The sequence below is a fragment of the Toxorhynchites rutilus genome, chromosome 1 (assembly GCF_029784135.1).
Source record: "Toxorhynchites rutilus septentrionalis strain SRP chromosome 1, ASM2978413v1, whole genome shotgun sequence".
Taxonomy (NCBI): Eukaryota; Metazoa; Arthropoda; class Insecta; order Diptera; family Culicidae; genus Toxorhynchites; species Toxorhynchites rutilus.
Window position 1 is genome coordinate 171,925,516 of NC_073744.1, and position 13,797 is coordinate 171,939,312.

A 13,797-nucleotide genomic window follows, 5' to 3' on the forward strand; every position below is an offset into this window, starting at 1 on the left:
GCCGCCGGTGTATGTGTATGTTTTCATAAGAATTGCATGGTAGAATAACTGGCGTAACGTAACGGGACGTGAACGTGACGTGGATGTTGTATGTGAATCGCACTTAAGACGTTGAAGATACCAAGCATGATAACAACGTGGCGTGAATTGTCTATCCAGGGGTTAGACATCAATTGAATATAGGCTACCAAAAATCAAAATCAATATGGCGTCATTTGTTTACCAACATATTATCTGCGAGCATTGAAATCGTTGAAATCACGGACATAGTATGCTTTATTTCTAACTGCATGAGCGATTTTCATATTTCGGTTTCACATGGAGGTGTTCACATTTAACATGAAGTTTAAAGTTAGTCACTATTCAACTATATAACCGGACCGAGTTGTAAACAACAGTAATTGATAGAACCAAAATGTCAGTGAACCGTAGCAATATTGGGTACACTGGCAAAATGAGGAATTTGACGTTTTAGTCATACCCCTGTGGCTATCGACAACCGAAACTGAGGGCGTGGAAGCCACGACTCAGATTCTCCCTGATTTCTAGTGATCTAAATTCATTTAATCCGGTCAACAAATATGTCATCGAGTGCGCGTGCTATTACTTGCTCATAACATTTCTGAACCCACGTGCACCACATAATCGAACAAGACAAAACATACCACCGGTTGAAAATTTTTCGATTACATTTATTTCGTCAAATACACGACGCTAGTACTTGTCCTCTACACAATTGTTTGTTGTTGTTGTTTCTTTGTTTTTAAGAGGCTTTAAACTTTGCAGTTCATTCGCCTTCACAATTGTTTGTTTTCTTCGTTTCCTATACACTTGATAAAAAATAGCTCAAAAAAGAAATCTGCTTCCGGTATTAACGTTACGCGCTTTATCTCGTTATGCTGATTTTACTTCGTTTACACGTTAACTAACTCTTATCAATTTCATCCGCACATCGTTTAATGTTTATTTACTTTTAATTAATTTTCGCATTTACTTAACAACTATACCAATTAATATGATAATATTGCAGGTTTGTTCAATATTCATTTTTTATGCTTATTCATTGATTGCGATGATTGTTGATTTCTTTTTAAATGTTATCATGAGATGGATACTTTTTTATCGTTTGCTTGTAAAAAACAACTTTCAAAAGAGGCTTTAGAATTCCAGCGATTTTTTAAATCACAATTGTAGGTTTTTTTCTTCCAGCAGAAAAAATAGATGATATAAATAGAAGCAGAAACTAAATATTTTCGATTGACTGATTCAACTATTCCTTTTGTCTTCGCCAAAAAATGGTTGAGTGATTCATGCACACGTGGCAAATAAGCAGGGGGAAGACGAGAAGGGTTCTTATCCTAGTGAATTATTCTGGGAGTGTGTGAAAGTGGTAAAAGCTGTATTAGCCTTCGCGCGCTTCGCCATCCCATTACAGCTCACGTACACCCGTACCATAGTTTGCGCCACCGGCCTTGTTCAGGTGTTCTTTGAACATCTCCAGGTCCAGGTCATTACTGGACTCAACCTGTAGCTCAACGGCGAAGTTCTGTGGACGAGAGAAACCAGATTGAATAAGTTGGGAGATCGAATACGCATACGCAGTGTGCCCGTGACTTACGTTGATCACATCCTTAATGATAGACTTGTCGGTGGACATCTTGGCCCGCTGCATCACGCCCACCTCGGGTCCGATCCAGGTGAGGAAGAGGAACTTGCTTCGCTTGGACATCTCGTCGCCCATTTGTATCCGGATGTAGCCGAACGCTCGTTCGTTGTCCTGGAACTCGGCGCAGAACTCGTCGAAACCGATACCCTTCTGGGAGCAGACGATCTTCAGTCCGTCAAATTTGAACACCGCCCACTCGTGCTCGGTCAGATTCGATCGGACGTCCTCGTACGCTTCCCGAATGGCGTCTTTGTCCAGGGAGGTAGGGAGAGCCATCTGTGGAGGTAAGCGAAAACGTAACTCTAATTAGTCGATTCGTTCGATACTATTCCCCCCATGTGAGTGAGTCTGGTAGGAAGAAAGAAAAAACTTGAATGTTGCAATTTGCAATGTGGGTTAGTGTATAATCAACACTTGTTTACTATAATCGCCGCTATCTTGCCCAGCGTCGAGATGCTTCGCTGACGCCAAACGAAAGTGATGGGCACTGACTGAATTGGCCTGTGGGCTGGAATTTGTGTTACACAACAAAAAACAATGCCGTCGATAGTCATCCGAGTGTGTCCCTAAGGCATGCGATTTGGTCACGCCTCCGAGGTGGGGCGACCGACGGTTTACACACATATGTTTCATGTAAGCATCAAACTTTTTTTTTCCGTGTGTTTGGATTACGAAAGTGTAAACAGGCGTTCTCGTCAGTTAATCAGGCTAGTTCCTGGCTGGTAATTGCAATCGCAAATTCCAGTTCATTGATCGTGTGTGTGTGTCTGTATCTAAGCTTAATACCCCCCAAACCGAACATATATTTATTGACGTAACATTTTGATTAATGATGACCAGCTTACGTGTTCATTTAGGCGGAAGGCACTCGCGCACAAACACACAAAGTGAAAGATGCAAGCGCAGCCAGCAAAAAATAAAATAAAGATGCTCTGGATGATTGAGCTCGAGAAAACTATTTTCTGCTCGAGTGATCGACTCAAGCTCAGCTTCGCTCTAGCTTGAGAAGAGAAGAAAGTGCGTGCTAATTTTCCTCAATGGAATCGATTATAATTAGCCGTTTAATTTGTATTTCTTCATTACCGCAATCATTATAGTTTTTGTTTTGTTTAGTGTGGCTTCGTTGTTAAACCCTTAAATGCTCAATGTGTTCGGTTGGTTTTACAACAACAAGGCGAAACAACGTTTCAAAATGAGAAAATTTTACTTAAACATTCTTATGGGTTGTCTTCTTTATTATTTGATAATCGAAATTAATCAAATTTTGCACAGTTTCTCTTTAGAGCGTTTGTTTACATCAGCTTAGTTTTGCAGTTGTCTGAGAAGATTCGGTTCGAGATGGAACAATATGCCAACCGTTCGTGGAAAGATTTTGTTCACCTACACGCAATATACTGGGCTGTCGCATTGCGCCTTGGGAAAACTGATGAATATACATTATTCGACAGTCTCAAGAATCCTTTAAAGGCCCAGGAACAGATAACGATAGGCCACAAACCAGGAGTTGGACGAAAACCGGGAATAACGACCCCAAAAACCCGATTTGGCTCCATGCTACTACTCCAAACCGTGTAGAAGTGATATGCGGCTAATTCTGTGGATTTTGTGCCAAAAGACATAAACCCACCAAACTATCCCGAACATAACAAGCATATAATTCTTGAACATTTCATCTTTCGATTAAGTGATTCTCATACCACTCCGTTCAGCCGCCAAAGAGGTATTAATATTTAAAAACTTTGACAAACGTCATGTTCTTGTTTTCGAAACTTTGAACTTACCCCAAGGTACAGAAATGAAAGACGTAGTCCTACGTCAAAACATACCGGAAACGACTGTATAGGCACTAATGGAGGGCGTCAATGGCAAATGTTGAGCATTTTACTCAAACTTATCCTTTTTTTTTTGACAGCGCTATCTGCTATCTGCGGAAATTATGACAAAACTAGTAGAGCAACTGCACATAACGTCAAGTCAAGACCGGCTGTGTCGAAACAGCAAGCTATGGCCCAGAAACAAAGGCTGTCATGGACAACGATATAAATACGTCTACATTGGATGGCAACGATTGGCAGGGAACCAGCTACTTTACGTACCCCACCAAGGAGGTAAGATCCGATGTGAACACATCTTCCACACTAAGTTTCCAAAGAAGATGCTTCTGTGGCTAACCATCAGCGAAAAGGGGATGTCTCTTCTTCAGTTCGGGACATGCCATCCAAAATCCGGACGAGGATGTGGTGCTTTGGCCGGACCTTGACTCCGCCCATTACGCGAAGAAGTCGCTGGAAGAGATGAACCGCTCGAAGATAGATGTTGTTCCGAACCCGCCAACCATCCGATCGTCCTGTGATGGGACGCAGTATCGAGAATAGTTCTGGTCAAGCCTGAAGCGGGGGGTCTACTCTAACAATTTCGTGGCGAAAATGATGGAGCGTTGAATCACGATAACTTTCTTGAACTGGTTGAATTAATCTCCAAACACGACAACGTTCTAGGGCATACAATCTGTCTCAAAAATGCTTATAATGCTTGCAATTTAAGGCAAAAAATCGTGCCCGGAAGTTGTTGAAGTTCACCGAGTAGTTCTTAATTTGGCAATCGATTTATGCTTGCGGAAAGCGGAGTACAACTTTCGTTACCACAAGTACCATGAATGGACAGGTGTATTTGGAAAAGTGTCTCCAAAAGCGGATTCTCCCTCTCCTGAACGCTCACGACGGTCCGACGATATTCTGGTCGAATTTGGCATCAAGCCACTAGGCGAATAATGTCGATTCCGTGGCGAAAGATCTGATCCTCTCAAACACTCCAGAATTGCGCCCAATGGTAAAATACTGGGCCATTATGAAGCACCTCCTAAAAAGACCTAAAATGGTGAAAAATGTGGAAGGAATGAAGAAAACATCGGTTAATATGGAAAAACTGTCGATTCTGAGGTCGTGCAGAACCTTATGGCTGGGGTTATGACCAAGAATCGCGAAAGGCGAAATGAATAAAATGAAGGATGCCAAAACTAACTTTAATTGTTTCTTTTTACTCCCTGAAAATTTGATGATAATTGGATAAAAACTCGAATTTTGAGAATGAATTTTTTGGGTGCGGATTTTAAACGGTACACCCTTTGTTCGAAAGTATCCCTCACATAAATCAAAAGTCTGTTGAGATTCGCTATGTAAAAATTCATAATCGGAAATGTTGTTGTTGAAGATGCGTTAATAGGATTTTTTTCCGGTGAAAGGTAAAAAGTCTGTGAGATATATGAAGGTTATGTATTAGACAAAATACAAAAACCTGGGGGGAGGGGGATATTGCAACCAGACACTTCGAGTGAGTCAGTTCAAGGCAAACGGGCGTTCTGCGGCGTACAAAGTCAGGGAGGTCGCTGTACAAGGCATATCGGCGGATGTTAAGTGGTTGGTCCGTGTTACGAAACCACAGGACAGTCTCGTTTGACAGTTGGGTGGGTTCCGTACTGTCCTGATATGTCAGCGCATGTATAGTGGGAAATTTCACTCTAAACGTGACAAATTTGTTTTTGGTAGCGACTTGATTTACAACGCAAAAAATATTTGCAAATTTGCAAATTAAAATAAATGATCTTGTATTGTAACCTAATCCCAAATTTGAATGAAGCTGGTAAAAAGGTAAACAAATGAATTCAATTTATGCTACATTCTTATTTTAATGCTGTTAGTAGTTTGCCAGAATTAGTCAATTTAATAAAAGTTATAACTTCTAATTAGATTGTTGTAATAAGGAAGCAATTTAGTAAGGTACAACAAAAGAACACAACAATGTGGTAATTTTTTTGCCGAATTAAAATGTAAGACAAATGTATTTGCAGCTTCTATCAACTTGCGTACGGTCTGTCTGAATAGTTATCCGAATAAGCTGTTTGTAGTTTTGATTCTCTGATAATTCTATATATCCTATATTTATATGTAGGTGCCTTCACAATTGAATTCCTTTCAAAAATCCTGTTCAATTTGAACGAGGGAAATGTCACGAACGGAGTGATGTTTTCCTTAACCACGTTAAATTCATGATTCGAATAGATATAAAAATGACAATACTAAAATCATGCAGGGTAACGTTGGCCACCTCTAGGGGTATGACGGACACATGATTCTAGCCGTATAGGGGATTATTGTTTCCGGCAAAATCGTACTACAGATCAAGGCCATTTTACTATAGAAAAAGTGTGATAGGAGTAGGAGGGATTATTTTCTCTGAATTACCTATAACAATCCTTGCGGAATTATGATAATTGAAAATTTTTATATGTGGAATCTGAAAAAAAAGAACCAAATTTATCGTAAATGCGCCTTGAGTTATGCAACCAACAATACAAGTGGTGTGAAATTTTCAATGGATTTGTCAATTACGTGCGTTTAAACGATAAATTTTATGGCAATACACATCTCTTACAACAATGGCCGTCATATCCCCAGTATGAGTCGATTAAAAGTACCTCAATAATTCTCTGAAATGCCTAAAAAACATACCGTTTTCTGTATTAGCACACTTAACAGACATGTGTGTTCATTATTACAACATTGGTTTCACGGGACATGTACATATTCACCACTAAAACCCTGAATTTTCTAGCAAATAAAATAATAACTTGTGCTGTGCTGTCCTGTGCTCGCCGCCATCCGAAAAGTTTATTTTTGTTACACCAAGGTTATTTTTTACGCGAGGGATACGTGCCTCGTAAAAAACCGTGTAAAAAAATCGCGTTAATTGGAAAATCCGCGTAAAAAAACCGCGTTATTTGGAAAATCCGCGCAAAAAAAAACCATATCAACTAATGATAGATATCAAATGGGACTATCTTTATGTATAACTAAAGTGACCAGATGGTCAGAGGTCTAACGCGGGACACAAGAAACAAAACGTTATGTATATACGTTTGTTGAAAATAAACCATAGTTTAGAGAGTCTCATTTATTCGTGAAACTCTCAACATGTGTCCTTGCAATTAAACCTGATCTGTATTATTTCTTTATAAGTATCTGCACCCAGTTGTGATTTTGCGGAGGTTTAGATTCCGGATCTTTCCGGTGAAAGAAGTGAAAAACTTCTTTTTCACTGGTGGAAACTTGTTTTCGTACTTATAATGAAAGACAAGACGTACTTGATGCTTGAATTCAACGAATGGCAGGGGACCGGATACTTTACTTTCCCCAGGTAAGCGATGGCGACGAATATATCACCCACATCAAGTTCTCGAAGAAGGTCATTCGCTGACAAACGAGAAGGGAATGTCCAAGCCGCTCTCCTTTTGAGTCATATGGTGAACTGGGAGATATACAGTACGAAGTGCTTACCGGAAGTTTCGAGGATGTGGTCTTCATACCGAACCTGGGATCTGCCCATTATGCCAAAAGATCACTGGAGGATGGATCGGCTGGAGATAAACATTGTCGCGCAGACCGCCAACCTTCCCAACATCCCTCAGCTGCGACCGATAGAAAACTTTTGGACGAATGGCCAAAATGGAGAGACAGCCGACCACCGAAGCCACGAAAAGGTAAAAGAACACGCCAACATACATCTTTTCATCGGCCATGGTTGAGGTTCCGGCCAACTTCCGTAAGGCCGACAATCGCTTCATTTACGATACTTCATCAAACAACCTTGCCTCTTCCTGTCCCGTATACACTAGTTCTTATTTAACACGTTAGGTCCTGACCGAGCTAGGGGACCAAAAATGAACTTTTCGTCTGACTCACGTCGTTCCCTGCGGATCAATAGGGGACTTTTACAAAAATCATTTTCTAATTTTGTTGATGTCGTTTTCATTTGACACTCCCTAAACAAAAAAATCCACTGTCGGTGAAATGAAACCAGCTCAACGTATTGATCTTTGGATGCATTGAAAGCTTTCTTAAACAGTCTGCCAAATAAGAGTTTTTTGTGAGGTTAATGCATTTAATAAAATCAACATGATCAAATTGAAATATATTGGTATCGCGGGACATTTTCGTTTCTTTTGCCAAATGCGGGACGTATCGCGGGACATACTTTTACGCGGGACATTTTGTTGAAATGCGGGACTGTCCCGCGTAACGCGGGACGTCTGGTCAGTTTATGTATAACGGAAGTAAAAAGTTAAGTGCTGCTCGCTTCCGGAAACCCGTAGTTTTTTCCTGCAATTTCGTTGGTTACTGGTAGCTATAGTTCGGTTTTCCTCACGAATGAGGTCATCTGTGGTTTCTAGAAGATTCCCTAGTAATTTGTACACTCTTTTGCCAATGCACGTGCAGTACCACTGTTGGACCGCCCAGAGCTAACTAGACAGGGAAAGACATTCACGAATCGCTGCCCGTAAAAAATCCATCCCGTTGTACCGTCCGGCGAGCTCCCCGTTACCCAACACCTAAAATCCACGTAAGAATCGTGATAAGGTGCGGCGCTAAGCGCTAAGCTCTGTTACAAGCACTAATTACCGTAATATGCTCTGAGGGAACATGAGAGAAAAATGTGAGCTGAGGAAGAGATGTTATATTGCACTGGGGTACCGCGTAAAAAACCACGTTAATTGTAGAATCCGCGTCAAAAAAACGCGTTAATTGAAAAATCCATGTTAACTGGAAAATCCGCGTAAAAAAACCGAGAAAAAAAACCGCGTAAAAAAAACCTGGATGTATTTATAATGACGTTTCACCAATACACACGCTAAAATGGGTATACATAATTGAGGGCGATGCAATTCACTAAAAGGATTTATAATTGTCCGATAGTTGATTGTTTCAATAATCTAGACGGTGGTCGTCCCCTAGACATTTTTTTCGACGAAATTTTGACCATTCTACCCCCTAAGCTTGACAGATGTCTTATATAGGATTATATTTCTTGAAATAGTATTCGCTATTCTTCATTGTGAAAATACTAGGCGATTCTCCCGTGCGGTTTTCGCAATGACAAGTCGCAACTGAACGATAGAAACCACACACAGCGGGATGACCATGGCGTGGTTCCAATGCTTGAGCACTTGAGCCACCAATGGAAACGATGGATTCACCAAAAAGAATGAAAAATAGATGCTGCCTTTAATAGTGAAAAGAAGTTCTTCAAAAGAGAATGTTAATATTTGGGTGAAGATGGAAAAATCTAACTCGTGATTCCTCAATCTCAAATATTTGTCAAGTCTATAGGAGAATCGTAACAGCTAGTGAAACCATCGAATGAACGCTGTCTGTGTGTTCTACACCGTACTGAAAACTCACGCGGGAGAGTCACCTTGGATGTTCTGGTCCATAGATAGATCGTTTAGATCGTTTTACACAGTGTGCCGTAGAGATGCTTCGTCAATTTTCCTAGCGATGTGCTTTTAACATACATTTAACATACGAAAAGATGTATTTGAGGATTAATATGAAACAAATCTTTGAACATCTTTGAACGAATTTTAAATATCCAGAGGTCCGATGCTAAAGGTTACACGAATAAAAAAATCTGTTACTTCCGAACTTGACAGTTGGTTCTTGCAGGGCTATGTTTTCTGAACCACGAATTGAATCACCCTATTCGTAATCACCTGAATTACGAATTTTTAATGGTATTAGGCATTTTCGAATTCAAAATAACCATGATTCAATATTTCCTCTAAGTGAAGCGAAGATTCCTCAACGCGACTGAAACCGGACGCAAAGAAAGGAAATCGCTGGAAGGCGTCATGCGTCATGCCGCATGCCTGCCAGAACTGGAACAGAAGGCCGTATATGAATGGTTCTATCGGCTAGAACCAAATAAAGAAACAATAACACGCCGAGAAACAAAGAATGGAACTAACGCGACGAAACTCACAGTGCTATATTCAAGCCGCTTCCTTCTCCTCGGGATCTCGTATGCATCGACATGCACACAAGGCCCGAGAATTTACCGCTGGGATCTTCCTCCGATGGTGTGATTCGGATGTGCAAATATGTGTTGCCTTTTATATTTTATTTTATTTTTTGCTTTTCGTTTGTTTAATGGGGCTTGCCATGTAGGAGGAAAGGCAATGCGTCCATGTATTTAATTATTTTCTTCTCGTGAACAGAGCACACCAACGTTGAAAGTGAGAGTGACTAACAACTCTCAGTCAGACATCACCGCCAGGGCGGTTCAGGGCCGCCAGAGAATGCAATGAGTTCAATGAGCAGCGAGTGAGAATTTATTGGCATTGCCGTCGGTGACGGACAGATTGCATATGCGCTGAACGGTTTCCCAGTAAACGGGGATTGCTTATTTAGTGGAATCCTTGATCAGCATAAAATGTGTCGACAAATATTGTGGGCTGGCTGAAGACGCCTTGCCATACTATCCACTAGGTTTTGAAGATATGGCTGAGAAATGTGCTCCCAAGCCTCCACTATGACGTTTTGTTTGGACCGCTCGGGCTACGCTGTTCCGCCCAAGGAATCGCCGATGGTAGTTTTGATGATATTCAACTGTTTTGCGATTGTCGCACCTGACACCACGTTGGATTTTGACCGTAAGTGTGCAAGATTAATTTTCTTCTCTCGTCTTCCATCTAGAGATGTGCCATCCGTTCATGAGCTGTTCATCCAAATCGCTTCATCAAAGTGAGCGGATTCGGATCGGCTCGCAATCAAAAAAACGCGGCTCTTCAGCTCACATTGGAGCTTCTGAGCTGATGAGCTGCTGAGCTGCTGAGCTGCTGAGCTATTGAGCTGCTGCGCTGATGAGCTGTTGAGCTGCTGAGCGGCTGAGCTGATGAGCTGCTGAGCTGTTGAACTGATGAGCTGTTGAGCTGCTGAGCAGTTTGTTTTCGTTTGTCTCTCTCCGTTCAATCGCTTTAGCAGAGATGCCAGAAAGGAAAAGGTTTTTAACTTGAAAATATTAAATCGCTCATTTTTTAATTATATTCTCCATACAACACATTACAAAATGAATTATTGTTTGCAATTGAAATTAATATATTATATTTATTTGAAACATGACTATGGAGGCCGTGAAGACACAAACATTAATTTCCGCGTGCTGAATCAAAACAATTCAAAAATCACCCGGCATCAATGCTGATGATTGATTGGTAAAGGTTTGATAATGGTAATAGACATCCATGTGGAACAAACCGACTTCTATAATATGTACAACCAATTCTACTATTTTCGCATTTTCTAATCTGATAGAGATAGAGGGTGGCTGGCTTTTTGTGACCTTTGTCATCGCGAATGATTATTTCGCGTTGCGTCTATTAGTGGAAATATGTTTATATATCCTTGCGAGAATGGACGTAAAAAAGTTTATCTCGGTAGTTTTATCTAAAACCGTCGTTTCGGGCTATATATGAATATGAGGAAAACCAAACATCTTGAATATTCACATTTTAAAATAACCTCCAATTGGACAAACTTATCATTATAGAAAAAATGCACAATCATCTTGCGTATGCGGATTATGCGCGACAGCGACTTCCATAATAGATCCATAAGCCTTGCCGAAATTCGTCAGTGAGTGATAGGCTCATGCACTTTTGTTTTGGTCATGGCCCTTACATTATCTGATCATTGGTTTACATAACCTTGATAGTTCAATGATTTCTGTATTGATAACACATAGTTTTCATACTGAAATATCTGTTTTTTCGTGTTTGAAATCCATTTTAGTCTTTTGTTGCGTTATCCGCGGTTTTCGTTATTCGCTGTGAGCTAGCTAGACTATTCCGCGGATAATCTGGGTGCTACTGTAATTACAAATACAATTCGTTTATTTCGTATTGCTGTCTGTTGAACATGCCTTTTGAATCTCCGGTGGTAGTTACGTTTCAGATGCAATTGTGTGAACTAGAATTGGGCGATCTCGGATCGATTCTCAGAAGATCGATCTTTTCTATTCCGATTTCCGATTTTTTGGATCGATCTTTTGTACTCGAGAAAATCAAGAAAATCGATTTTTTTGCTTTCGATCATTTCGATCTTTCCGTAGATTTGTTTTTCAGTATACATTGATTTTTTATCTCACCAAAGGCCAACTAACATTTCTTTTAAACATAATGTCAACATTTAGATTGCTTCTTCTACGATTTACTTCAGCTACTGAGAGGATGAACTGTAACAGGCTGCGCATAGGATCAATGAACCTGATGTTGACTTCGATTACTGGTGAAAGGTTGTTTTGTAGATCTGGCGCCAAAATCGAGAATCGGCTTCTATTAAATGACAGATGTATGGCACGATTGGCTTTTATGGGATCATTGTTAGCTGAGTTCTGGGCTGTTGTTCAATTTCTAATATTATTTTTCGATTAATTCATCAAATAAAACGACTACCTGACGGCACAAGATGAATGCCCTGTGGCTGTGGCCTTCATGCTGTGGAACAAGAGAAAATACTTTTGATATTTGAATAGAAATATGAAATTTGTATTCCCTGTTCAAAGAAACGACAGTATTCATATAGGATAAGCATATAAATCGAAACAAGCTTTCAATTTTTCGCAAATCGAGCAAAGATCGATTCAGCAAAGATCGATTCTTTGGTACCGATTTAATCAGTGGATCGATCCCTACGCCGTTTGGAAAATCGATTCAATAAGATCGATCTATTTATAAAGATCGCCCAATCCTAGTGTGAACAACCGCAAAATTCAACTGTGCTGAAGAGCTGTTCCAAATGATCAGCTCACTTGTATGAGCTGAACGGCTCTGAGCTCTCACCATGATGAGCTGATTTACCCATCTCAACTTCCATCTGCGGTAACTTCTGACATGCAGCGCAAACAGGACTAACTTATAAACAAACCGCTGTCAAAAGATTCTTGCAGCGATCACTGAGAGTGCCGCTACAAATATACATTGCGTACCGATTCTAGGTGGGCTATTTTTTACTGACGAATACCGGATAGCATATTCACCTGATCTGAATTAATTCTTCATTTGGAATTATATGCCCCAATATATAAAAAGTACGAAGAAAATCACTAGGGTTCAAAGCTGGTACAATCCAGTGTAACAGATTTCAATGGTATGTATGTTGAAAGTGTATTTAACCTAAGTGGTGCGGACTCAATCCACTTCATTCTCAAGCAAATTCTTGCATGTTTTCAAGCGATTTCTTGCAATAAATTCTCAGACCACCAGAGATGCCAGATTTACAAATATGTTTGTAAATTTACAGACATATCTGTAAAACATTCATCACATCTATTCATCACATCAAAAATATTTGACTCACCATATGACATTTTTCCATAGTTTTAATACAGAAAAGTTATTATATTTAGTATATATCAATACACATGACGTTAGACCAGCGATACTCAACCTGCGGCCCGGCAGTCCTTCTTGTTGGCCCAACTGGTGTGTATGATGTTTGGAACTCATACACATAAGTACTTTTGCCTTGACATCATTGCAGACGAAAAAGAGGATACGGTTATTCACAATTAATGAACAATTGCATTCTCTGCAGGTAAGGAAAAATCTTGAACGAAAATTGTCTCTGATAATTATTTTCTGTTCTAGACAAAATTGTTTTGCTGAAATGCAAGGAGATTTATTGAAAAATAGTTAAGTTAGGGTCAGGACTATGCAACCTATGTATTTAAACAACATCGAATAAAAATTTTCATTCTATTTTCAACAACTTACATTTGCTTTCGGGTCTGCTTATGACGAAATATGGGTTACTGTTCGATATTGTTACGACAGACATGGTTCATGGCCGTGTGGTGGTCTAAAACTTGTATAGCCTTGCATGGCGGATGGAAAATATACACTGCATTTTTTTAAAAATAAAAACGACAAGACCGCAAGCCTTGGTGGATGTCCAATATATCAACGGAGAAATACTGTGTTTTATAAAAATTAACAACGCGTATGTTTGTGTATGTATGTGTAGATCGTTGAAACATTTAAACACACTTACAGCACATAAGTTATTAAGTGGTCCGAAAAATCATTGAAATGAATGAAATGAAAATTAATAACATTTGAATCACTGAATCGATTTAGATGATCGACATATAAAATTGACCTAGCCTTTTATGAAAAAATATTTAACTTGCGAAAAACATAATTATATTTTAGTAATTATAGATTGTATTTTTTTTATGACTTTGGACTAGAGGGCGCTATATATTTTTATATTTTTTCTTGAAAGCTGAGGATTTTTTAC

General features: G+C 39.7%; 1 protein-coding gene across 2 annotated transcripts in view; it reads right to left on the reverse strand.

Annotated features, from left to right (window-relative positions):
- Positions 1–671: 671 nt before the first annotated feature.
- Positions 672–13,797, reverse strand: part of LOC129761512 (coactosin-like protein) — a 71,252-nt gene continuing 58,126 nt past the window's right edge. For both annotated transcript variants that reach the window (XM_055759238.1, XM_055759237.1), the window contains exons 2-3: positions 1,619–1,942; positions 672–1,546 (exon numbers count right to left, since the gene is read on the reverse strand). In XM_055759238.1, the coding sequence (XP_055615213.1) occupies positions 1,430–1,546; positions 1,619–1,942 (441 nt within the window). In that variant the 3' untranslated portion in view covers positions 672–1,429. The remainder of the gene's footprint in view (positions 1,547–1,618; positions 1,943–13,797) is intronic.